The sequence below is a fragment of the Antechinus flavipes genome, chromosome 2 (genome assembly GCF_016432865.1).
Source record: "Antechinus flavipes isolate AdamAnt ecotype Samford, QLD, Australia chromosome 2, AdamAnt_v2, whole genome shotgun sequence".
Lineage (NCBI taxonomy): Eukaryota > Metazoa > Chordata > Mammalia > Dasyuromorphia > Dasyuridae > Antechinus > Antechinus flavipes.
The window spans coordinates 666,981,178-667,008,963 of NC_067399.1; the positions used below are offsets into that span (position 1 = coordinate 666,981,178).

The 27,786-nt window shown below is 36.4% G+C and overlaps 1 protein-coding gene and 1 long non-coding RNA gene across 2 annotated transcripts in view; one reads left to right on the top strand and one right to left on the bottom strand.

Moving 5' to 3' along the window:
- IPMK (inositol polyphosphate multikinase) overlaps positions 1–22,147 on the top strand; it is a 77,618-nt gene extending 55,471 nt beyond the window's left edge. Inside the window, exons 4-6 of the mRNA XM_051982634.1 lie at positions 4,613–4,785; positions 14,212–14,293; positions 16,257–22,147. Of these exons, the coding sequence (XP_051838594.1) occupies positions 4,613–4,785; positions 14,212–14,293; positions 16,257–16,879 (878 nt within the window). The 3' untranslated portion in view covers positions 16,880–22,147. The remainder of the gene's footprint in view (positions 1–4,612; positions 4,786–14,211; positions 14,294–16,256) is intronic.
- On the bottom strand, positions 19,386–26,219 carry LOC127552150 (uncharacterized). Its single transcript, XR_007951273.1, has 2 exons — positions 25,550–26,219; positions 19,386–20,117 (listed from the first exon to the last, which is right to left on the bottom strand). It is a non-coding gene; the product is annotated as an uncharacterized LOC127552150 (long non-coding RNA).
- Between the last annotated feature and the right edge of the window lie 1,567 nt (positions 26,220–27,786).

Sequence of the window (27,786 nt, forward strand, 5' to 3'; positions counted from 1 at the left end):
TTGGACAGTTTTATTTTTTTAAATGACATCTTTAACATGGTTATTCTATTCTGTTTTAAAAATGTTTCATTCATGTTCTTTTTTTTTCCCTGCATCACTATCATTACTCTTTATGCACTCCCATGCAAAAGTCAAAGTCAAAGATCAGAAGAGGTCTTTATTCTTTCTCATGAGAAAGAGCGTAGTACTCATCACTTGGGCAGTGACCCCTAGGGCGTACAGAGTACAGAAGCTCGAAGCTTCCTTTGTCCTAACCCTCTGTCTCTCCTCATCATTGCTCCTCACTATCTTTGTACTAATACTAACTAATTCAAGCACTGTATCACTCCTTTATTACTATAATCATAGCTTTAACATTCCCCTTTAACGTTATCTCATTATGGGTTGTAAAGCTGAGCCTGTTTGTAGAGATAAGACTGTAGCAATGAGGAAACTTCCCTGAAGGTTATTTCTCACACTCCCCAGCACCATATTCTTCTATCCAGTTCTGAAGTCTTCTGGCTATTACATTAACCAGACACCACTTTCTGACTCTAGACATTCTTTCTGCCTGTCCCCCATTCCACTCCAAATCTTCATAGGGTTTATTTGTGTCCAACTTGTGGTAGAGCCTTCTTACCTCATATTGATCTGATCACTTGTGGTCATACACACCATACCTTGGTTCCAACATAATGATGGCATTTTGGTCCTTTGCCACTCAGCTCCCATGCCTGGATGCTCTCCTTCTTCTGCTCTGTTTGTTATCATCCCTGGCTTCCTTTAAGTTTCAACCAAAATTCCATTTTCTAAGAGAAGCCTTCCCTGACCCTTCTTAATTTCAGTGCATTTTCTCTGTTAATTATTTCTATTTCCTCTATATATCTCATTTCTATATGTTTGTGCATTGGCTCAGTCCATTAGATTGTAAGCTCCTTGAGGACCAGGATTGCCTTTTGTCTCTTTTTATATACTTAACATGGGCCTAGGACACATGGAGGTGTTTAACAAATGTTTATTGCCTGATTTACTGGAAGCATGATTTTAGTTCTATTGTCTCCTTAACTATAATCCTGTAATTACTGCCCATTACCTACCATTTTGTTGTTATTCAAAGCTCCTTTGCCTTCCAAGGTTGGTAGAATGATTCACTTTTTGCTCTAATTTTACCTATTCTGTTGATCAGATTAGAGCTTTCTAATTTGTTGCCCTGCCTCCCAATTTTAAATCCAATCTTCCTATGGCTGCCAAAATAAATCATCATAAGAGATAATGCCTTTGTAATCTTTATTTCCCTGCTCCCACCCCATCTACACATCGCTCTCTCTTCAAGCATCCAATACCCAGAATTTGTACATCCTGCAATGTGACTTTTTTAGTTTTCCTAGTCCATATGTCAGCAAAACCATTAGCTATCCCCAGATTTTATTGTATGCTCAGGAAAAGAGAAGTGCATTGTCTCTCTTCTTTCTCTAGATAGGTAGATGCTTGCTTACAGATAGAACATGTAGTACTAGTGCTGTTAGTGGTTTGGTTATACTTCAGGTAGGACAGCCATTTCATAATAATTTGGGAACTTGATCAATGTTTCAGAGGGAAAACTTGTTCCAGTTTACTAGTAGTCAATTTACAAAGGAACTTGTAGAATGTGCCAATAGCCTCTTTAGGATTCTGTATAATGCTTTGCATTTACAAAGGGTTTATGTCTACTAGTTTGTGCCTTGCAATGGCCTTGTCAAGGGGTCATATTTTTCTTCATTTTACAGTGGAGAGAGAAAAGTTCCAAATGTTTGAGACTCAGTTTCCTTATTTGACTTTCCTAAGTTCAAATAGATGGCAGAGTTAGGATCGGCATTGTTTTCGTGCCATCTTCCTGTCATTCTCCTCAGCCCCACCCTTATTGCTTCTCTAGCTCTGGAAGCAATGAATCAATCCTACTCTTCCTGGAAAGGGCAGAGTAGTTGTTTGCTATCTGGCTTAACTTACTGTCCTTGTGATTTCCTAGATCAAATACTCCCTTTCTGGCCCCAACATGGATTATCTCCTTTTACATGTATATAAGCTTCTTGAGGTCAAGGACTATCTTATATCATGTATTTGTCTCTCCATTATTTATTTAAAAGTGCCCGGCAGATCATAAATGCTGAATTTAGTTTTGATTTTTTTTTCATTTATTTGTTATTTCATTCATTCCCCTTATATCTTTCAGTATTGAAAGCAGCAGCATAAATAGAGCTGCTCAACCAGACCAATAATTGTGTCTGCTCTGGTTTTCCTCTCCTTATTAGTTAATAAAGAGTAACTGACCCTCCCTCCCTGGGCCTGCCATATTAGGAGAACCCCAGCCATTCTTCACCTCATTTTTTTCCACTCTTGAGACTCCAACACCTTCTCTTTGTCTATAAAATTGCCCTCTTTTTTTCCTACACCACAGTATATATTATCTTTTCTTAATAGAGTATAAACTTCTACACTGGGCATAGTGCCTGATACATAGTAAGTATTTAGTAAATGCCCTTTTTAATTTGTCTTTTCCAACCCATATTCTTTCCCAACTGTTGTTGTCTTTTAGTGAGAATTCATTTATGTAATAGTGCTTAAATTCAGAATCAAATCTTTCTTGCTTATTCGTCTTTCCCCCAAAAGAAAGTTTTTGGTTCCTATACCACTTTTCTCTGTTCCTCATTTACTTTTTCCTATGACTTAAATTCTCATTTCAATGAAGATGATTTCCAGATCTCATTTCCAATCTCATTTTTTTCAGGTGACTCTGAGATATCACCAGTTGATTGTCCTACAGACATCTCAGGCTCAAGCTCCAAGCTGAAATCCCCTTCCCTCAAAGTCTTTGCCCCAGCATCCTTTGTTATTGACACTAGTCTCATCTCCCACAGTCAGTCAGTCCTGAGGATGTTCTTTTCATAATAAACAATGGCTGTCTTTCTACTCCTTTTGTGACCACCCTGTTTCTTTTTTTCTTTTTGTTTTATTAACGAAATATTTTCATCCTGTCCCCTTTAGGAAAGTCCCATTCATTTTCCTTCCCATCCTGCCCCCCAAAATCCTCCCTATCCTTCTGTATTTTAAAATTCCGTGCTAATTGGCCATCTTGAAATAGATTACCCTTTTTCTAAGAGACCTTTCTGAAAGCTTTAATAGAAAAGCTACTGAATTATGGCTGCCTATGATTTTCTAGTAGTGTGATTATGGGCAAATAATTTCCTCTTGCTGAACCTTAGTTTCTCATATAGAAAATTTAGATATTGAACTACATAATCTCTAAGGTACTTTCTAGCTCCAAATGTGATCTATGACTTTCTGATTTCACCTAGATTATTATAATAGTACCTTATCTAATAAATAAAAAATCTAATCTATTAAATAAATAATATCTATTAAAAGAGTATGTTAACTGAGCTTCTTGCTTCCTGTTTCTCCCTTTTTCAATTCAACCTTTATGTTGCTTCTAACATACTTTTCTTTATGCATTGCTCATGACATGCTGTCATTCTGCTCAGAAGTCTATTGACTTCCTATTCTAATGAGTATAGCATCAATCTTTCATCCATGAACTCAGGGTCTCCCCACAGGCTGTTTCTAAATCATCTTTTCCAGCCTTGCCTTATATTAGTCCTTGTCCAATTCAATGTTCTAGGTGAATTAGACAGTTTACTGCCCTCCTTGTTCTCATCCTTTGTTTTCCATTCTCTGGGACTTAGTGTCATCTTTGCAGTGTCTGTGTGAACCCCTCCCTCTCTCTTTCAGTCCATCTATTGATAACCTTTGAAACTACCCCTCTTTTCTGCCCTCCTCAGAAAGAGAAAAGACATCTCATTTCCCATTACCTGGACCTCAGTACACATATTCTTTTGTATCATGTTTACTTTTGTATATTTCTTCTCTCCACCCAATTAGATTAGATTTGAAAGGTCTGTGTAGTATATAAGTAACTGAGTTACTGGGTTTTTGGTGCCTGTCACAAAACTGTTAAAAAATAATACTAAAACCTAGATGCCTTGACGGTTTATAATGGATTTGCAGAGGGATAGGCCTAGTCACAGCTTTTTAAATGATCCCATTGCCTTAAAATGAAGCTGTTAGTGTCTTTTGCAGGCCATACAGATTGGTTGTTGGAGGCCTTTCACTTCTGGTTGAGCATGATTTCATCCATCCTTGGCAAACAGCCAGCTTCAGAGTGTGCTGTTCCTGACTAGACCTGCTAGCTCACTTGGGTGGTAGAAAACCAAGGTTTTTGAAGTTTAGGCTTATTATACCTGATTACTGTTGTTTAATTGTTTTAGTCGTGTCTGATTCTTCATCATGACCCCTTTTGGGATTTTCTTGGCAGACATACTGGAGTGATTTGTGATTTCTTTCTGCAGCTGTTTTTGCAGATGAGGAACAGGCTGATTTGCCCAGGGTCATACAGCTAGTAAATATCTGAGGCTAGATTTCAGTTTTCCTGACTCCAGGCTTGGTGCTCTAACCACTGTGCCACATAATTGCCCCATTATACCTGAGTAGTCACGTTAATTTCTGTATGTACTTCTTTCTTTTTATTTACTCTTCAACAGCATTTATATAGTGCGAAAATTTTGTGCATTGCTAACCAAAATTTTTTTTAAAAAAACAGATTTATACCTAAAACTGGAAGATGTGACGCATAAATTTAACAAGCCCTGTATAATGGATGTAAAAATAGGGCGGAAAAGCTATGATCCATTCGCCTCTTCTGAGAAGATTCAGCAGCAGGTCAGCAAGTACCCATTAATGGAAGAGATTGGGTTCTTGGTGCTTGGCATGAGGGTAAGCCATATTTGTTGGATTCAGATTAACAGTGTAAAACATTTCTGTTTCTCTTTATTTATTTACCTCATGTTGACAATAATATTGCCAAAGTGACCGTGAAAGGAGCTTTTTGGCATAGTTGAGGAAAAAAATAGACAAAATATTTGACTAACTAAACTCATAGTTCTGGAAGTGGCAGGAATTTATATGAAGATATATCAATGCTCAGAAAGCAAAAATAAAATGAGTGAATTTGGTTTGCTTTTTAATAAACCTCATCATAAGGATCCTTGCTTCCAGGTTATAGATGAAAGAGGGAAACATTGTATGTGAAGGAACCCAAAATAAGAATTCCCATCTTTGTATCTGGGAGGAGAAGCAATGTTTTTCTTTATGTGAAGCATTGTGATTCCATAATTTCATTCCACCCTAAATTTTGCTTTCTCAAATCTTTTTGAATCAGACTCAGGTGGTTCCCATGTGGAATTGGAGATGGTAGACCAGTTATAGGGGTACCTCGAGGTCAGATTGTAATTTCTAGCACTGCCTTCCCTTTAAGAAATTCCCACACATATTGAACATGTCACCAAGCTGTGAGTCATGGGGGAACTGCTTGATTGCCAACCACAAACCACGTTAAGGTACAGTGTACGTATTGGGTACTTCAGAATAAATAGAAGAACTGTCAAAATATCAGATAAAAGGAATATTGTGAAATTAACGTGGGCATACATTTCATACTTGATTAATTTAAAAAATATAAAGAATATCACCTAGAACACAAGTAGGATAGATTTTAAAAAGATTTTCAAAGAATGGTTTGAATGATTTTTGTGATTTTTCTGGAAAGCACTAATAGTAGACAGAATCATTTTAACAAACCTTCAGGAGTCACTTACAAGTCTCATTAAGAGGGGAACACCATGCCTAGAGTGATTTGTTTATTAGGATCCTTGTCTATTTCTATTCTGTACCATGTGTAATTCTGACACATGGTAGACTTGAGGAACTGGAACTGCTGGAGTGACCCCCAGATTGTCAAGAAGCCTAGATCATTGATAACAAAGCCTGAGAACAGATGTTCCCTAATGTACCAGAAAGAAAACCATGACTTGGCCCCTGTTAAGACTTATCTATCCCATGCTATTCAATTATGTTTTATTCTAGCATTTGCCAGCTTGTGTTTAACTTATCACCAATTCAAAAATTAGTCTTTTATGTTGAATTTAGTTGTACAGAATCTGTCACAGTAAAGTTAGATTTGGGTTGGAATTCTGTCTTCTGTATCAAATAGAAAATTTGTAATAAAATTCTATTTGTATATTTAAAAGACAGTTAACTTTGGTAATTCTTGGGTAGATCAGCAGTTTTCTGTTTTCAGTGATTCATAGAGACATCCCTGCGATCATTGTCAATGAAATTGGCTTCTTGGAGAAGGGAGCTTTTGACCTTGCTGCTGAAGGATCTGGGGGATTTCAGCTGACAGGAGTGATGGAGGGCTAGTCAAAGAAAGGAGGGGGAGAGATAAAGGGAACATTCTGATCAAAGTCATTGAAGTAGGGGGTTGTCCACAGGGGATGGTTGGCAGATGGTGCAATTTAACTGGAATATAGACTGGGCTTATCCAGAGAGTAATTGCAGCAAACTAACATTATAATGCTTAAGAGCTTTTAAATAGTTTATTTCTTCTTACTGTGACAAAGATATTTTTTTGACTGGGATTAGCTATGGAAAATTTTAGATAGGATTGAGTCTAGATTTCCCTCACTTGTTAAATCTATATATATAGTTCTATGGATTGCTACATCCAAGATTCTCAAAAGCATATATTTGAAAAACAATTATTCATCTACAACTTGTTAATGAATGCTCTCATTTTTTTCCTTTGTAGCCTCCTCATTTATCATTTTACCTGTCATGTAGCAAACACTTAAATGCTTGTTGATTGCATTTCAGAAAAATTGAATGGAACTAGAATTATACATTGAAATTTACATGTAAAGTGTATATACTACAGTTATGTCATAAAGAGAAGTAAAATATGAAGTTAAAGTTACTAATTTCCAGTTAAGCCTCATTTACTATAAATAATGTGTTACATTAAATTTTCTTTTTTAGTATTTATAGATTCAAAGAAAGGTAGCCTACGTAGTCTTGGAAAAAGAAAACTAATTCTGCCTCTTTTATTATTGAAGATAGATGCCCAGAGAGTTCAAAAGATTTTAAGATCTAGAGCCAGAAAGGGTTTTTGAGTTTGGTGCAGTGACTGGAGAACCATACTTATAGTCGAGAAGATCTGATTTCTGATCCAATTTTATAGTCACCTTAACTATGTGTGTCTGGGCAAGTCACTTCACTTCTGCCTCAAGTTTCTAAATATGTGAAAATATTTGAAATGAAGATAGTATAATAGCTACTATACTAGCAGATGTCTCAGGGTTCATGTGTGGCTCAGATGTGATATAAAGTGCTTTATAAACCTTCAGCTGTAGGAAACTGAAGGAATTTTAGTTTTTGTTATTATATAGTCCATCCTCATCAAAATTTTGATAAAGCAACAGTCTCTGAGAGTTAAATAATATGTTGAAAGGTCACACAAACATACTGCAGAGCCAGAATTCGCAACAAGGGATTAAGGGACTAATCCTAGTGCACTTCCAAGCATGATCATTGTACAATAAAACATTTAGCTAGCATGTTCTTGCTCGCTTTTTTGTCATTGTCATTGCATAGAAGTGTAATTCATCTGTTTATTCCTAACTAATTTTTGACCTGTAGGATAACTTTAATTTAGATGGAGTCTGACTAAGTAAATCCTTGGGAAGTGTGCTTCGGGGATTGCTGAAGAATCTATAGGGCATTTGGAGACCCATGATAGAGACTACATAAAGCAGTCTCTCCTTTTTTTTTGTTTATTTGCTGGGGCAATTGGGTTTAAGTGACTTGCCCAAAATCACATAACTAGGGACTGTTAAGTGTTTGAGGCCAGATTTGAACTCAGGTACTCCTGACTTCAAAGCTGGCGTTCTATCCACTGCATCAACTAGCTGACTCCCAATGGTGTCTCTTCTTAGAATTTAGAGTTGAAATCATGGCATAGAAAATCAAAAGAAACAAATCTGTTTATTTTGTCATAAAATAATAAGAATTCAATAGAATAATATGTTCTAATTTGAAACGTTCATTTTCCCTTGGAGTTTAGAACTTATTCTTTTTAAGTGGGATACAGTTTTTATTTGAAAAAAAATTAAATAACTAAATTCTTTCCCAACCTCTCTATATCTCTAGACTTAGAACAACAATTTTAAATCCAAATATAAATTAATGACATTTAGAATTTGTAAAATATATTTAAAAATTTAATTAAAAATTAAATTAAAAATCTTTTACCAAATAACTTTTTATGTGAGGTTGCCATAATGCAATTCTTTGATCCCTTATTCAAAAGCCTTTACCTATTACCAAGTACAGATGCCCTGGATATTCCAAATTCCTAATTCCTCCAAAATTTGTTTCTTAGCTACCTTTCTAGTATTTGTGTCTCTTCTTAGACTAAGGATTCTTGCCAAACTAGATTTCTTAGCCTTCTCTGATCTTATTTCTTTTCTATCTTACTAAATAATTTTTGAAGTTCCTTCAAAGATTGAGATTTTTCTTTTTGATCATACCATTTCCCATAGTGCGTGGCTTCTCATTCCCCCTTTCCTTCATTCTGCATAATAAAGTCCTTTAAGGCGTTGTTCAGATTCCTCTTTCTGTGAAGCCTTCCTTGAATTTCACCTTTACCCTTCTATAAACTATATGTGAGCACTCTATTCTCTTCTTCATTTTTGATTGTTCTTTGGACACTTCTTTATTTTTTATCTTTAAAAATATGTATGTATTTGTGTGTGTGTGTTCCCAATTGCATATAAAAACAGTTAACATTCATTTAAAAAAAATTGAGTTTCTAAACTCTCTTCTCCTCAGAATAGCTAAATCACTCACAGCTGATTATCAAATAGTATTGCCATTACTGTGTACAATGTTCGGCTGGTTTTGTTTACTGATGCAAGTATTTCCAGAAAGCATCTTGCTTGTCATTTTATTTTTTATGGCACTATACTGTCCTATCATAAATCATGTACAACACCCCCCCCCCCAAAAACAAAACAAAACAAAACAAAAACACCTCCTAACAAATCATGCACTACAACTTTATTTTCCAAATGTTGTCCCTTCAATTTCCAATTCTTTACCACCACAAAAAAAAAAAAGCTGTTATAAATATTTTTGTATAAATAGGTAGTCCCTCCACTCTTTTTTTGGCATAGTTCTGTGCTATGTAGGATGCTCTGCAGAATGGTTGGATCAGTTCACAATTCCATTAACAGTGTATTACTATCCTAATTTCTCTACATGCCCTCCAACTTTTGTCATTTTCCTTTTCTGTCATATTAATCAATCTTATTAGGTGAGTAGTAGTTTTAATTTGCATTTCTCTAATCAGTAATGAGTTAGAATATATAATTTTAGATAGTTTTGATTCCTTTATCTGAAAACTGCCTGTCCATATGTTTTTACCATTTGTCAGTTGGGGAATGACTTATATTATAAATTTGACTCAATTCTCTATATATTTGAGAAATGAGTATAAGAGATACTTACTGTAGAATTAGCTCCCTTCCTTCTCCCTCCCTCACCCCCCAGTTTTCTCTTTTCTTTCTAATTTTAGTTGTTTGATTGTATTAGTTTTGTTTTTACAAAATCTTTTTCATTTATTACAATCAAAATTATCCATTTTACATTTAGTGATATTCTGCATCAAGCTTGGTCATGAATTTTTTTCTATAGACCTATAAATTATTCTTTGCGCTTTTATGTTTATGATATCTCTCTTTGATGTTTAAATCATGTTTCTATTTTGACCTTATCAAGATTTGGTCTGTGCCTTGTTTCTGCCAAGCCGTTTTTATAGTTCTGAACAATTTTTCTTAAATAGTGAGTTCTTTTCCTAGAAGCTGTGGTCTTTGGGTTTTTCAAACACTGAATTACTTTTTGAAAGGAAAACTTCAGAGTAAAATTTTGAAGTGGAGGAAGGCTTTATTATGTTTCTTGCAAGAAGTGGTTGGCAATACCCCTTTTAGAAAACACACTTGCAGTTTACAGAAAGCAGTTATATTCCATAATCTCACTCCTCCTCTGTCATATACTTTTTAATAGTTTGATACGGCACTAAATAAGTAAATTAATTTTGGTAAAATGCCTTTTTTTAAAAAAAAATTACATTGGTTTAGCCTACCTGTAACAATATTTTTCTAGTTCTTTCGATCTTTCTTGTGAAACATGCTTTATAATTGTGTTCATATGGTTCCTGGGTTAGTCTTGACAGATAGTTTCCCAAGTATTTTATCTTGCTTACAATTATGGGAAATGCAACTTTTAAAAGTGGCATGTATAATAACTTGGTTTTGCAGTTCTGTCATTGAATGATTGAAATAAGATGATGGGGTGCCATATAAGGATAGCAAGATGCTTGAGCAAATTCTAATGATCAAGTAATTATTCTCAGAGCCAAGTCAAGAAGTAGTGTGATTTTTTTTTTTTTGGTCATAATAATATCAACATTTGAGATATCAATAATATCAACATAATAATATCAACAATAAAGCCACACATGGAGGATAAATTCTCTACAGAGAGAAGTGAACAAGTTTTGCTTCATGCAGACTACTTCATGCAGATCTTTTTTTCCTCATGATGTCAACAAATGCTTAGATGGAAGAAAAATAAGGAAGTTTTTCGATGCAAGATATATCACTAAGCCTTGAATAAAGATTCTTCATTGGTAAATAGGAATTAAACTTTGTTTACTGGGCAAAAGTTGTTTTAAAAACAACAATTTTCTATAAATAAGGAGTTTATGCAGTATTCATTCTAATCATATTTACAGTCCACAAAATATCCCCCTCAAAAGATGAAAAATCATGGATAAACAAAAAATGCCATTATTTGACACAATTTGGCAATTCCAGTACGTCTAGTAAAGCTGGTGGCAGTGATAGTGGCAGTGGCTGGGACAACAATGGCTGCTGCTGCTATTACTTCTGCAAATGGGGTTGAAAACTCTTGCCCCTTTCTGAGTTTAATTATATGCCACGATAGTGCTTGTATTGAGGTTGGGGCCTCCTTTGCTCCCTTTGAGGAATTTATTAATACTTTCCCTTTTGTAGGGGTTATTTAATATGACAAGAGCTCGAACACAAATTTATCCATCAAAATTATAAACTTGTTGCTAAATTTCCTGGTTGTGGAAATTTTTACATTGTATAATAATAAAATGTTTATTTTTTTCAATTTTTAAAAGTATTTTTATTCAAAAGTTTTGAGTTCCAAATTCTATTTCCCTCCCCAGACAGTAAACAGATATAGGTTATATATGTGCAGTTAGGTAAAACATTTTCATAATTATTCATTTTGTATAAGAAAACACAAATAAAACAAAACAAGGAAAGTGAAAGGATAGCATGCTTCAGTCTGTATTCAGTATCAGTTCTCTCTGTGGGGATAGCTAGATTACTTCATCATGAATCTTTTGAGATTGTCTTAGATGAGTACATTGCTGAGAATAAGTCATTTCCAGTTCATCGTATAGGATTGCTATTATTATGTACAATGATCTCCTGGTCCTGATCCCTTCATTTTGTATCAATTCGTGTAAATCTTTTCAGGTTTTTTTGAAATTCTCTTGCTTGTCATTTCTTATAGTACAATAATATTCCATTACATTCATATTCTACAGCTTTTTCAGTCATCCTCCAATTGATGGGCATCCCTGTGATTTCGAGTTCTTAGCCACCACAAAAAGAGATGCTACAAATATTTTTGTATAAATAGTTCTTTTCCCTCTTTTTTGGTTTTAAAAAAATAAGTCTAACTTTGAAGTTAGACTTAGCAGTTACATTACCAGATCAAAGGATAAGCCCATTTTATAGCCAAGTTTCTTAAATCCCCTGGGGCACAGTTTCCTCATTTGTAAAATGGCCATGATAACACTTGGAATCCCATTTGAACAGGGCTATGTGGAGGATCAGATAGGTTCACCTATAGCATTCTTTGTAAACCTTCCAATTCGATATTGGTTGTGGTAATCTCACGACTCTCTTCTAGTTGTGAGAAATGATTCTGTGCTTTGAAGCAGTATGATGGCATAACAGAAAGAGTCTTGGTGATTTTAATCTTCTACGGGGAGAGGGGATGAGGGCTTGAAGCAGAGGGCTGGAGAAAAGTTACTGATTAAGATTGGGGGGAAGGGAAGAAGGCATAAAATTCACACAGTCAGCAGTAGTGCAGGTGTGTAGAGGATTAATCAATAAAACATCATTTATTTAAGTACCTAATATGTGCAAATATTTTGCTAAGCACTGGGAAGGAAAAAAAAAAGGCCAAGGACAGTGCCTGCCCTGAAGGAGCTTATATAGTCTAGTGAGGGAGACAATAAACATTCTATACAGGATAATTGGGAAATCTTTAACAGAGAGAAAGCACTAGAATTCAAGAGGGTTTGGGATTTTAGTTAAGACTTAAAGGAAGCCAGGAAGCTGAGAGGCAGAGGCAGATAGGGAAAGTCTTCAGATATGGATGACAGAGAGAAAACCAGAAATGAGAGGTTGAGTGTCTTGTATGTGCACTGAACAGGAGGCCAGGATCCCAGGATTAAAACGCGTGTGATGTTAGGGGATTAGAAAGACTAGTGATGCCCTCTGTAGAAAGAGGGGAGTTCTGAAAGAAGGCTAAGTCTCAGGGGAAAGACGAATTCTGTTTTGGAAATGTTGGTTTGGAGATGTTTATGTAATATCTGTCTTAGCATATTTGATAGGCAGTTGGGGATGTGGGATTGGAGCAACTGGAGGCCTTGCCCTGATCAGAGGACCTGAAACTCAGGTAAGCTGAGGATGTAAAGTTTCAAGAGTAGAGAGCCCAAAACCGTCTGCTATTGGCCAGTGGACAGTGGGGAAGAGGGGGCGAAGACGATGGGGGTGGTAGTGGTGGGGCTGGGGTATGAATGGGGTGTGAGTGGTGTGTGTGCATGCTAAAACTATGCCAAGAGAAGATTGTCATGTAAACCCAGGAGAGGGTGGTCAGCAAGGTACTTGTCCAGGGTCACCCAGGCTGCAGAGCCAGATCTCCCTCCACCACCTCTGCCTCCAGATCCAGCACAATTTGGGGTCACGGTTTTCTCATTTGTAAAAGGAGCAAGCTGGACTAGGGGATCTCTTAGGTCCCTTTTCACTGCTAATATTCAGTGCAGGAAATGTTGCACACCTCTTTCTATGTGGTGCAGGGTCAGTGGGAGGAGAGAGAAATACGCACAAGATTATTTGATGAAGAAAGAATGAACAATTGGGGTAGGAGGAGAAAGAAGACAGCAACAGGGATTCCTGTGTCTTCATGGAGAGTGACATTTGCACTGCATTTAAGATGAATAAGGATTTAGAGAGGCAGAAATGAGATTGTGTGTGTGTGTGTGTGTGTGTTTGTTTTGAGGGGTTAGGAAGTGATGAGATAGGCAGCCAGTGTAAACATTTGGAGAGACAGAAGACCAGAAGGTCACTTTCAGCTCATTCAGCCAGAGCTTCAGTTAACTGCTCAGAAAATGGGAACATGAATGGTGTTTCCTCCATGTCCTGCCAATTGTAAGGCTTGTTCTCCTTGTCCCTGTATCTACTCATGACTGTCCTATTCCCACTCTCAGCTTCAATGTTTCTAAGCCAGTGTAGCCTATCATAGTAGTTATGAACCTGCTGCAATTGGGCAGGTGCTTTTGGGAAGGCTTCCCACCTCCATATCCCACCTCCACCCCTGTGGTAGGCTCTCTTGGCAGCTTCAGGAGCTCCCTGGAGAGGAGACTCTGCATTGAGCGCAGAAATTAGTAAGATCCCTACAACTGCCCTTTTTGTTTTGGTGGAAGAGTATCTTCCAGGAGGGGCAGATATGGATGGGTTGTGACCTTTATTACAGGTCTTACTACATTATTTTCTTCCCCAAACTCATTCCTCTCCAGTTGATGATACTATTGTCCTTTGAGGCATTCTTAGTGGCGTCTTTCTGGCATTGGTGCCATCTTTGATTTCTCCCTTTTCCTTGTCCCACATGTCTATTCACATAATGCATCTCACTTCCATTTCCTCCTCTCTGTTTACACTGACATCAATTTCAGGCCCTTATCATCTCTCATCTGGACTTTTGCAGTAACCTCCTGACTAGCCTCCTAGCCTTGTATCCACTATATCTAAGAGAGGACCTTTGAAATTATTCATTGGCTCAAAGCATTGGAGAATGATGTTGACTCTTCACATGGAGTAAAGATTAGCTGTTTATAATTGAGGCCCCCCTTCCCCCCCCCCAAAAAAAAAAAAAACTTATTCCTAAAATATGTATATTCTCTTTTTTTTTTCCTGACAGGTTTACCATGCTCATTCTGATAGTTATGAGACACAGAACCAGCACTATGGAAGAAGTTTAACTAAAGAAACCGTCAAAGATGGTAAGGGCTCAAGGTGTCTAATTAATTGGATTTTATGATAATTTCAGTATTCTTAAAGCTACATTAACTGTCTTTATTCCCTTCTCTAGTGAGAGTTAGAAATTATTGTCAAGATGAATTTACAGTAGTTGAGTGAGAGACTTTCAAAAATAAAACATGGATGGGCAGTGAATAGAATTTCCTAAGAATTGTATAGGTTCACATACCAGCTCTGCTAATTTTAATAGCTGTGAGATCATGGCCAAGTCATTGTATACTTTTGACCCAGTTTCCTCAGAGAGAGAGAGAAAATAAGGGCATGTTCGAAGGTGATTTCTGAGTCTCTGCTAGCTCTAAGCCAATAATCATCATACTTAGTGAGAATATTCTTAAGATACAAGTTGCTTTCAACAGATTTTTTTTTATTTTTTTATTTTTTGGCTAAGTTAGGTATTTCCTCCATTCAACCTATCTACAACTTGATAGGCAAGTTTCAGGAGTTTTTTTTTTTTTTTCCCAGAAGTGACTGAAAAACTTTTTATCCTTTAGTCAACTTGGTAAAGTCTTGTTAACTAACCTAGTCCAACAGAAATGCAGACACTCTTGGACTCTTGAGCTTGTGTCAACTGCACATCACCTTTCAGAACCCTGGTTCATAATGAACCTTTGTTCATAAGGATGAACCAAAGGAGGACGTTAGTGTGGAGAAACTATATAGTAAAGGTATTTTAAGGATTTTTCTCCTTTGCCTTCTTGTGCCATATTTAATAGTTGAGTTGAAGGGTTTTTTTGCTTTCATTTTTTTTTCTTCTTTTTTAAGATTGGAAGCTGTTTTTGCCAGATACGTGTATAAAGTTTTTGTGGCAAAAAATATTATGTATACCTACTTTCCTGATAAATGTCATTGGGGATTCAATCTAACCCTAGGGTAGAGGAAAACTTAGAGAATTTAGAGGAGTTTTTGTGAGAATTTTCCTTGTATGTGCAGAAAACATATCCATACTTAAAACCTGAAGAGTAAGAATTTTGCTTAGTTTGTTTGACTACATTTTCTTTCTTGTACTACAATGGTAACATACTTAACATAATAAGCAGACTGGCTTCTGCACACAAGTTGATTAAAATAATCCTTCAGGCTGAATAGCTAATATTCTATACATGTTATTTTCATAGTTCATATTTTACAATACAGAAACTACTTAGTGTAAGTTAATGATGGGTATTTGTGCCACTTGAATCCCAAATGGGCACAAAAAGGGAACAGTAAAAATCTTGAACTGTGGGTAATGATTGATCTAATGAGCTCTAATTTCATATACTGCATAGACTCTAAACATCCTTGAAAGTTAGCTGAACCTTCATGACCCATAATATTGCTTTAATTAGAATAAATAGAATAAAAATCAATGAAGATGGCAATATCTGAAAGTTAACATTTAAGATATACATCTCCATCCATTTACAAGCATTTATTAACTGTTAGCCATATACCACATATCATTTTGGGATTCAAAGAACCAATTGGTTTTCACATCCTTTTCATTTAAATCTAGTTTCGATGAATAGATACTAACAAGATAGGGATTTTTGATTCTTCTAAATGTGAAATTAGCTGCTGACCTTCATTCAGATTCTACCAGATTCCCTTATTAAAGTTTCTCATAATGGTGTTTGGGATCAAGTCCTGTTGAAAAGGAGGGTGGTTGAAAGACTGAATAGAACTGTTTCTTTGTTCCATTTTTTTGTCTGAAAAGCACATTTCTATTTCTTGTGGCTGTGATTCTGACATTTTCTACTAGCCCCAAATACTCTAAAATAGAAAACAATGTCTGAATGTTATTCTTATTGTTCTTCCTCAAAAGTGAAGGACTAGAATAGGGAGGAATGTCGATAGTTTTCTCTGGTATATGAGAAGCTCTTCTAAAAAGTGATTGATAGCTTTGTTTATCATTTTCCTATAATGATCTTGTTTTCCTTTTGGCAGGAGTGTCCAGATTTTTTCATAATGGTTACTGTTTGAGAAAAGATGCAGTTGCTGCCAGCATTCAGAAGATTGAGAAAATTCTTAAGTGGTTTGAAAGCCAGAATCAACTTAACTTTTATGCAAGTTCCTTACTCTTTGTTTATGAAGGTTCACCTCTGTCAGCAGCTAACAAATTGGGTGATGGAACTTCATCACAGAAGACCATTTGGGCCAAAGGGCAGCTGCCAGACACTGAAGTACTTGAGTATAACAACAACATTCATTTATTGAGCTCTACAGAGAACGGAAAACGAGGGGCCTCTGTAGGCAAAGTGTATGTGCGTCATAAAGAAGCATATTCCAAGAATCATCCTGGTCAGACTTCATTAAAAGTTGAAAACGGGGAGCGAGGCAGTGTATGGAAAAGCGGCAATTGTATGTCACAGGAACACTTGAATGGGAATGTTCTTTCTCAACTGGAAAAAGTCTTCTACCATCGTCCCACAGAGCTCCCTGAAAGTACAGATGTGGAAGTGAGGATGATCGACTTTGCTCATGTATTTCCTAGCAACACGAAGGATGAGGGATATGTTTATGGGCTGAAACATCTAATTACTGTACTGCAAAATATTTTAGATAATTAAATTCTTTGCTACGTTCTTTTTATGGGGCCAATGATAATGAAGAACAGCAACAAATCTCCCTCGTAATGTTATGTAACAGATTTGTATTGTGATTCAACTACATTTTATTTGTCTTTGTACTTTTTGGTAGAAGGGTTCACTTTTTTATACTCTTACTCAGGAAAACTAATTAATAGCTGTTCATTAGAAAACTATGAACAAAGGAAAAAACATAGGAAATGTTAAGCAGGGGATGTGGTGGTACTTGTCTTATGTCTGTTTGGCCTAAGTTAAATAAAAACTCTTGAGTTTGAAGGGTTCAATTTTAGCTTCCTGTAGCAAATTCATCAGTGCATCCCTGTCCACCCCACCATGCCATTGAGCCATAGTGATTCGAAAACAGACTGAAAACTAGAAGGGACAAGTTGATATCCTGAGCCTCATCTGTGGCCCTGGACCAAGTTACTAAACTGGAGAAAGTCTGAGTTGATGAAGAAGTAATAATGATAGTCTAGATTCTCTCTTCCATGTTCAGACCAGCAGATCAAAGGTGCTAAGGTGCTTCTTTCTCAAAGTGGATAATATTTTTGTTGCATTTTAAAAAGATAATCCCTTTCATTTTCATAATGGCGTGTTTGAAAGACAACAATAGACTTCTTATACTGTCTATCTGAAATAATAAAAATAATTTAGAATCGGAAAGGCATTGATTTGCGCCCAAAACAAACAAACAAAATTCTTTAAAAAAAACTACAGCTTTGCATTTTAGAGATGAATGCATTTTTGTAGCTTTCTTTTCCAAAAGAATCAAAACTCTTACTCAATGGAGATTTGAGATTTTGTTCTTTATAATTTTTTTAATAGTATTTTGTTCTTCGAGGCCATTTCATTTTACCACCATTTGTTTTGAGAGAAACCCTGTGGACTTGTTGCTAAAGTCATGTCTCACCATAACCAACGACAGTAGTCATTAGTAGTATTAGTGATTATTCAGTAACAGATTTTTTTTCCTTTGGTGTATTATAATAGGATTCAATGTTTTTTCCATAAAATCCAACTTTTTACTATTATTCAAGTCAATAGAGTTTAATTAAATATAGTCTTATATTTTAGATCACATTTAATGATGACTTTCACCTTTAGAATTGAATTTTATTGAGGGAAGATGCCACTTTGCACACATTCTTAGGTATTTTTGTATAAATTTAAAAATTGGATTCTTAAGTATTTGCTGTAAGTGAACAAGAAAAAAACTTTAATGATGCCATAATTTTTTTTTTTTTAATTGCATACCTGAAACTTTTTCACATTCATTTTTGGAAGAGGGAGTGCTATTTTGGTTCTAGTCCGGTCAGTCATAATTTGAAAGCCTAGTTCATAATGGAAAAATGTCATCTGAGTTTAGTTTCAGTTTTGCTTAAAGGAGAAAACATTAGACAAAACACATAAGGTTAGTTTTCCAGCATCTTGCAAACTGTATAGTTAGGATCTGTTGAAAATCAATCAGAAGTACTTGAGTCCTTTTATATTTAAGTCTAGACTAAGTTGAAGGGGAAATGTTGATTATATTTGGGGTTTTAAAAAATCTTTTCTATTGTAATCCATATACTTATTCTTGTATTTTGATTCATTTCTAAATTTGCCACATTCCAGGAAAATACATGCTTGGCTGTTGGTTATTTTTTAGCCTTTCCACATGATAGCTTTTAAAAGAGAAAATATTTTTAAACCACTTGTAAGGGTCAGAATTATTTGTGCTTATAAACTCCTATGTCTTGGTCTTTCTGTCTTTCTCTTTTTCTGTTTCTCTTTTCCCCCCTCTCTCTTCCTTTTGTTCAGATAGGTGCGGAGGATCAATAGGAATACTCATGACTTCCTAATTCAAAGAACAGGATGTTAAAATGCCTGAATATGAAAAAATAGAGCTGCTTTATAGAAAATCATTTTGTGATTGAATGTACCTTCATAAATTCTATTGCATTTTTAAGTCCCATTGCATTTTACAGTTTCATAAGCAGGAGAAAAATTCAGTTGCTTGTGTGGTTGTTTAGGAGTTAGTTTTGAGAGTTGGTTTCTTTCTGTAATAGCAGTAATTGGGCTTTTGTCATGTCTTCTAGGATACCATCTCTTCCTCCATCTTCTTTGCCCTCCCCGTACTGCCATAATTTCTATCTTTTTATACACCCACACACACACCCCCACACACCCCATATACCAGAATAATGGTGAAATCTTGGGCTGAAAAAGGAAAGCAAAGAAAACCAAATCAAGAAAATTACCACTTTTTTCCCCTATTAAAAAAGGCCATTAATATTATGAATTCATTAAACCTGAAACTCGTAAGATTAACATTAGTTTAAGTCTGATTTAACTGTCATTTCAGTTATATTTTTGTGAAATCAGTATCCTGTCTTTGGCTAGTGAAATTCAATTGTTATGTCAAAACAGTTATTCTGTTTTTCAGGGAAAGGATTAGAACTTAATTCTTTTTGTTTATATTTTTACATCTTTCTCATCTAACTCCTCCCTTTTAAGTTCCTTATCTAGCATAGAGAATCTGACTAGACATGGTTAAACAACTGTCCTTAAAAAAAAAAAAATGCAACCTATCACCAATTAGAAATTTGTGCTAAAATTAACCAGTTAATTAACCATTCATGCTCACTAGCAAACATTTAAACTATCAAAACATGAGTTTTTAAACACTAAGCATAACAAAGACCTTTTATGTTAACAGGGTTGCCATAGTTATTAAAGGCATTATAGATACTGGTTTTAGCGTATTCCCTATGAATGCACCTGCTCAGAGGACTTTCTGAGAATTGTGATAACTATGTAAAAGTTTCTAATAAAATTGAAAATTGTATAATAGTTTTTATAACAAAGTATTTATGTTAATTGGTATTTTTAATATGGATGGAAGTTGCATAGATTGAATCATAAACTATTAAGCAATTATAAAAAATGTTCAATATTTTATCTAAATAGTTTTACAAAAAAAAAAAAGAACCTATGAAAACATATATTAAATGGCTTTACCATGAAGCTTGTATTTTCAACCCATTGTTGGTTAATTGTTATGCATGTACAAAAAAACCTTATTTCGTTTTGTTTTTATACATTACCAGTTCACAATTTCCAAGTTTTAGATTGCATTCAGTGGAGTAAGACCTTTTTGCCTCTCTGCGTGGATACAAGTGAATATTTAAGAGGATTGCTATTACCCAGGGTGCTGGCTTGCAGTTTTCATATATTTGATCTATATAAAAAAATTTAGAGTGGAGGAAAGAAGGTAGAAACCATTAAGGATTTGTTGTCAATAACATAGAAATCTAATTTAAAGTGTCCATTTTAAAGAGTTGCCATCACTTTAGTAGTAGCCTTTGGTCAATACCTGCCTTTTGCTAATGCTTTTGTTTGCTTTTCACATTGTTTACATTGCTTTGCAATAACCTTCCTTCTTGAGTGCCTTCAACTTTTGATTTGGTATCTTTGTAACCTTATAGAACTGTTGATGGCTTTAAAATGTCAAGGCTAGTATGTAAAAACATGTCAGATTTTCAGAAACATGAATTAGCTAATGTGATGACAAATGAAAAGTTTAGCCACCATTTAAAAGAAAGTAATTTTGAAGAATATGATTATTTTACTTTGATCTTTAGAGAATATACCTTTTTTAAAAAAAAAATCACCTTTAAATATATTTGTGTGAAATACAAACTATAGTTTAAATATGTCCATATTCAGAGTTAAGATGGCTTTTAAAACAGCTGGAAATGTTTTGTGTTCATATTATACGGCAGCATTACTTCTGCATAATCTTGGAGTTTATGTATTGATGATAGATGACAGATGACATCCAAAGGCCTTAAATTTTCTTATTTCTTATTCGGATGGTACGTTTTACTTGGATGTTCATTCAGTGACATATAAAGTAGAATTAATGTAATAAAATGAACTGTGAAGTACATTCCATCACATATCCACAAGCAAAATACTACACATTTTTCTCATATAGAATAATTTAATAGTAGTATTGTACTAATATTTATTTTAGACTTTGATCCTAGGTTTTCAAAGTATGAAAATGATAGTGAAGATAAAAGTTCCTTTTGAAATGTAGGGGAAATGACTAAGTTGTAATATATACTATTAATATTTTGGAAGGATAGAAAGGCTCCTCTTTTTGGAGTCGGAGTCAGTTATTCCCAATTATTTTGATGACTCCCATACAAGGAATCATAGAGCTTAAGTGTTTAAACAGTAATTAGCGTGCTTTCAAGTCTTTTTGAAATTTTGTAGTTATTGGGATTGAGTTTTAATATGGTGTTCACCTACAGTATGTATTAACAGTTTTAATATGACGTGAAATATTCTATAAACAATGTATATTGCACCTGCTTATAAAAGAAAATGGAGTGCACAAAGACACTTTATTGCTCTGGGAACTGGACTGGAAAAGTATATGAGAACATGTGAAATTGCACCTAAACTTTTGTTTTTAACTGATGATTATAAAACTGAAAAGCTAAATTTATTGTACTTGAATGAATGTACGTAGTCTGGTCTTAGTTTCTTTGATTTAAATGTCTAAATTATGTCTCCTTAAAAATGTGTTTGACTGTAATTCATGCTGTTGGGCTTTGGGGGCCATTACTGGACTACAGGGCTTGATGATATGTAACTTGTGTTCATTATTTTATAGAATCATCTATACCAGTTTTATAATTTAAGTGATATTTAGATAATCCTAATAACTGTATATTTGGCAAACTATTAAAAAAAATTTCAGTGATGCTTCTCCCCTTGATTTATAGAAAATACCTATTTCTCATTTTAAACAACACAACTGGATAAGATGTTTGTACTTTATTGACCTATCATCTCCCTTGTACTTATGTTCTACTTTGTTAGCAGGCTTTTGTTTCTTTTTGAAAAATCACCACGCAAAACATGACACCCTATGTATTTTTGGTAGATTAATCTCTTGGGAATAGATAGACCCTAGAATGGTTATCCAGTTGCACTCGAGTTTGAAAAAGCTATCGTTTAAGGATTTATGCTAAAATTAACCACTGCAGGGACTCTCGATTGCTATCAAACAAGTGTACAAGGGTTTTTAATTTAGAATAAACATAACAAGGACCTTTTATGTTAACAGGGTTGTCAAAGGAAACATTACAGATACCGGTTTTAGCATATCCCTGGGAAATGCATACACTCGTAGGACTTTCTGAGAATTGTAATAAAGTGTAAAAATTTCTCTAATAAAATTTAAATTGTACAGTAGTTTTTATAATGGTATAATATTAGCATCTTTTGGGAATAGACTATTTGGTTTCTAAAATATAGCAAATTCTAAGACCTTTGTAAATGGTGTGTCTGGGAAGGAAATTTAAGGTCTAGCCACAGCTAAGCATTTTCTTAATTCTTTTGATCCAACTGGTCAACCTCGTTTGAAATCTAAGATGAAAGTATTTCATTTCTAAACATTCTTTAACCAAGTATTCAGTACCTGTCATGTGATTGGTGCTTTGCTATTTACTGGGGGAAGAGATTTGTGTGATGTAGTCCCTGTTCTCTGATGAGAAATCACATTTTTAATGCTGAAACTGTGACTGGCACAGAACTCTGGTGGAAAGCCTTTGCGAGTTTTAAGGAGTTGAAGTGAATTTGGGGGATATTTCCCCTCTCCAAAGAGAGATGTGGGGAGTCCTTGACTAAGCCCCTCTCAAATTTGGCTCCTGGAAAAAAGTCTTCTGGACTGAAACCCCATTAGTGTGGTCGCAGGTAATAGTTTCAAAGGGAGAGCAAATATTGGAAGTTTCCGTTGAAGATCGATGTTCGCAGAGCAATCCAGAGCACAGGCTGTGTCTGTTTATTCTTACAATTCTATGTGTGGGGAACGAAGACATTGGGGGACTTTGTTTTCCTGATGGAAAGCAACAAAGATTCTCATCCTGGACATGGAAATGGAAAATGATGAGTCTCCCACCCTCCTGCCCAGTAAAGGGTGTGTGTATGTGTGAAACACACTGCACTACATCACACACATCACCCACACAAACACCCTTCTCATTTGAGGCAGCTAGGGGGTCAGTTTTGAAGACATCCTGAGTTCCAAAATGCCTCAGACACTGGCTGGCTGTTAGACCCCTGGCAAGTCATTTCACATTTCACTTTTTTTTCCTCTAATATAAAATGTGGTGGCGGAAATGGCCGATCCAAAAGGGTTGATATCTGCCAAGCAGAGCCCAGATGGGTCGTGCACGATTGGACAGGACTGCCTGGCAGCAGCAGCAAGGCTGGGCTTGCAGCGGGGGGGATGCTGAAGGGCTGGGAGAGAGAGACCTTAAACTTAATGGAGGTCAGCAGGCAGTCACCACAACGGTAGGTGAAAACTATTGCCACGAGAAATGCCTGTGGAACCAGAGGGCTCCGTGATCCATATGGGTTTGCACATTTGTCACAGGACTAAGAGAGGAGGAAACCAAATAAAGGTAACAGGGGAAGGTGGATAAAGGCACCCTCCCAAACGGAAGGGGCAAGGCAATGGCAAAAGTCAGAAAGTGACAGACCGTGAAGATAGGAGGAAATGCTCTTCTGCAGGGCCAGCTGCACAAGCTCTTACTCAGCCTCCTGTAGACTGACTAGGGCTTGCCTTGACTCCCAAGGACACCTGGAATCCAACTTGAGATGCAAACAAGACACTCTTCTCAGCTTGGGGAGGGGTGAGGGCCATCCTCGGACACATTCAGAGGCTTGCCTACTCTGGGTTCACAGCTAGTGAAAAAATGGAAACTCAAAAGGACAAGTGCAGGGGACCTCGATATTCCTTACTGTGGATGCTTGGCACAAGTATTACAACTGGAGTCAGAGCTCTGGGTTCAAGTCCCCTGTATCCAGGTGGCCTTGGGCACACCACCTACCTTAACTGGGTCTGTTATCTCTAAAATAAAGGGGAGCTGGACTAGATGACTTTTGAGGTCCTATCTCTGGATCTGTGATTCTCTTTGACCTTAGTTTTTTATTCCATTGGGCAATGATAGAACTTAAGATCAATAGCTTCCCTTTAACCCTCTCTGCTTACAGCCTCCTTACAAACTTGACTTTTGCCAAGTGTTTGCAGACAGCTGATCTTGGCTTATCCCAACAGCCCTTTCTGCAACCATGTGTGCACTCGCTTCACGGTACAATACGCTGCAGTTCAGCCAGCCAGGAGTAATGAGGGACTCCAAATAAGTACATTTTAAAGCCAACATTACCCTTTTAAGTATCAATATTTAAAAAGAAATCCATAAAACTAATTTTTATGGAACTTTTTCTAAAAATGCCATCTTTAAACAGCTTCCTGAAAGCCTCTCGGTGACTCAGTATTGTGAACATAATGGTTTTGTAGTGCAGTAAGTATCATATGAACATAAATGGTTAGTAGTGCTATGAGTCAAAGATGGCTGCTGGCTATTTAGGTTTATAAAATTATTTGTCTCTGAATTGGAAGGCCTGACTGAATTTCTTGGTCTAGTTTCATGTTCCTTCTCTCTCTTCCCTTGTTGGTTGTAACAGATGTAATTATATTTGCTTCCATTTGCAGCTCTTTTTTATACTGGTTGCTTCTTTTCCCTGGGCCTGGAAAACCAGGACCACATTTCTTAGTATTGCTGAAAATTAAAACATTTAACTGTTGGTCAGTACATCAGTTCTGTCCCACTCTTTGTGGGACAGTCCGAGAGTTTTCTTGACAAAGATATTGGATAGTTTGCCATCTCCTTCAGTCACACGTAAGCGTAAGCGAAGTGACTTGCTCCGGATCACACAACTAGGAAATGTCTGAGGCTGGATTTGAACTCGGGCCTACCTGACTCCAGCCTTATTGTTGTATCCATTTTGTCACCAACTGCTTTAACAACAATACCAACCTAGAGTAGCCGTCTGAGGGAATCTCTAAACTAACTCCTCTATTTTTGGCTCTTCGTTTGTATTGGGGATGGGCCTTAAGTGAGGTATTAACATATTGTGATTTCCAAAGATGAGATGTTTACTTGATGTAAAAGTTAAAAAAACTGACACATTTTGTTGCTAAAAACAAATTAATTTATTTGAAGGGTTCTGATTTTCCCTGGGATATATTCTGTAGGCCTATGACACTGAAAAAAAAAATCATAGTCCCTTGTATTCCAAGCCAAGTTTATTTAACAATGTGTAGTGATTAGTTTATATGAGAAAGAAAAGCAAGTTGGGGATTATAGAGAGTGGAAATAGGATAGTGAACTGAGTTCGGGACCTGGAATGAGGAGTACCTGTGTTTAAATCTACCCTTAAACACTCATTGGGTGACTTTAAGCAAGTAACTCATTCTCTGTCTTCAGTTTCCTCGTCTCTAAAATGGAAATAGTAATGTCTACTCAGGGTTGTTGAGGATGTATGTAAAGCACTTGTTACTGTTACGTAATTTCAAATAAATGGAGATCAGAGAAGGAAAAATAACATTTTTGTGAGGCATTTGGGATTAAGTGACTTGTGTAGGGTCACAGCTAGGTAAGTTTTAAGTGTCTGAGACTGAATTTGAATTCAGGTCCTTCTGACTTCAGGGCCAGTACACTATCCACTTCAGGCTCCTTCCCCCTCCCCCCCAAATGACAGATAAATTACCCAAACTGTTGAGTAGGCCATCATTTTCTGGGTACAAACCTGGGATTCAGTGAGTCCTGAAGATAATCTGAAAATGACGAATTTGATTCTAAGGACTTGGTGAATGTTGGCACTTGGTAGAAAGGACGTCTGAGCTTTGTGGATTTGTGGAACGCATAAAGCCAGAGTGGGGCTGAGGAAAGCCGAAAGGAGTCTTTACTCTTCCACATTTCCTCTAACAGGATAGTTAAAAAATAAACCTCTCAGCAGAGAACATTTAGTTCTCTCCTTTCCTCCCTCTCTCTGTCCCCCGTCTCTCTGTGTCTCTCTTTCTCTCTGTCTGTCTGTCTCTTATATACACACACATACTCTGTCTCACATTTGATCAGGGTGGGAGCTCTGAGTGTGACTGTTCCTTTTGTACAAATGGGTGGAAATTCTATCACTCCAACAGAGCCTACAATGGCTTCTATAATTACAGCCAGTGACCATTTCCGTGTTCCGTGTTCTGAAGCTGTGAGACAATTCTTAGCCCCAGGATATCATCTAAGAACCTTTGAGGTAGAAGAGATTTTAAAGAAGATCATAGATAATATTATTGATTCAGGATTCATCTAGTCTAACCTCATATAGATAAGGAAGGTGAGACTCGGAGAAGGAAGTATTTTACCTAAGAATTGCTCATCTGTGGGAGTTTCCACATACAGATTTCATACCTTATCCTGCTCAAATCTCAGGCCAGAATGTTCCCCTTCCCATTGTGTGTGTGTGTGTGTGTGTGTATGTGCCCATATTTTTCATGTAGCACAAAATTATGTTTGCAAGTAACAGTTACAGACTCATTATCAGTGGGGCCTGAATGCCCTGAAGTTTTTCAAAAAGAACAAATGTACTTGCAGTGATTTGTTCTCATCAAACGTTCTAGTTCAATGATTGGCCCGGTTTATAGGGAAACAATTTGGGACAAACTTAGTTGGTCTACCTAGGCCCTGAACTAATAACCTTTCATATTAAACTGGGTTCACCTGTTTATTGTTTAGTCATCCCAGTCATGTGTGACTCTCTGTGATCCTATTTGGGATTTTTCTTGACAGATACTGGCGTAGTTTGTTATTTCCTTGTCCAGATCATTTTACAGACCAGCAAACTGGTTGAAGCTAGATTTGACTCTGTGAAGATGAATCTTTTCGACTCCAGGCCCAGCGCTCTATCCACTGCACCATCTTCTTGCCCATAGGTTGTCTACTAAATACCAAATGCTGATATGTGTTCATTATATAGATTGAGGAATACATTCAGGGATAATAGGATTGTGTTTTTTTTTTTTTTTTAATTGTCAAATGGTTAGCCGTTTAAAGGTGATGAGAGAGGCCAGCTGGTCCTGGCTGTGATATGAAATACAAAGATGTATAAAAATAAAACGGTAACACCTCATTAATTCTGATTTTATTAACTAGACGAATTGATCATTTTGACAGTTTGGCTGAAGCGTACCTTTGTTTAAATGACATTTTATGGCTAGCACAAATTTAATCATATATTTAAAATTCACTTGGCACAGAGCAGCCCCAGAGACCCAGAAGTGATAACCTTCTTTTTCATTACTCTCATGCAGATCCTGCCCGGCTGTCCCTAAAAATTGTCAGAGCGTCCTAATATAATAACAGGTCTCCTGGACTTGCATTTGTCTTTGCTGTCTTCCATGCAGCTGCTGGATTGATAATCTTGGAACATCCTTCCCTATGCAGGAGTCACAGAAGACTCCCTCTTGTTTCTAGAATCCTTTGCCTAGCATTTAAGGATCTCTGCATGTTGGGGCAGTTAGGTGCAGAATGGGTAAAGTCCTGGACCAGGAGTCAGAAAGACCTGAATTCAAATCCAGCCTCAGATACTTCCTAGATGTGTGACATTGCAAGTCATTTATGCATTTGCTTTAATTTCCTCATCCGGAAGAGGGAATGGCAAACCGTTGCAGTATCTCTGTCAAGAAAACCCCATAAGAGTCAGACATGATTGTAAATGACTGAACGACTGCACACTTTTGTGCACAGTATAAGATTTTACACACCACTGGCATACCCTTTAATCCTCAAGGTCAGGCAATAGTAGAGAGGAGAAACAGAGACATTAAGACGCTCCTCCAAAAACAAAAGAAAGGGGGAGATGTAATGGGCTGAGGCTCGAGTTGATGCACTGAGGTGCCAAGCATGTGAGGCTAAATAGTAATTGGACCACACTCTATTAATATATAAGCTTGGAGAAAGAATGGTCCCCCGCCCACTCTTTGTGCAAATCCT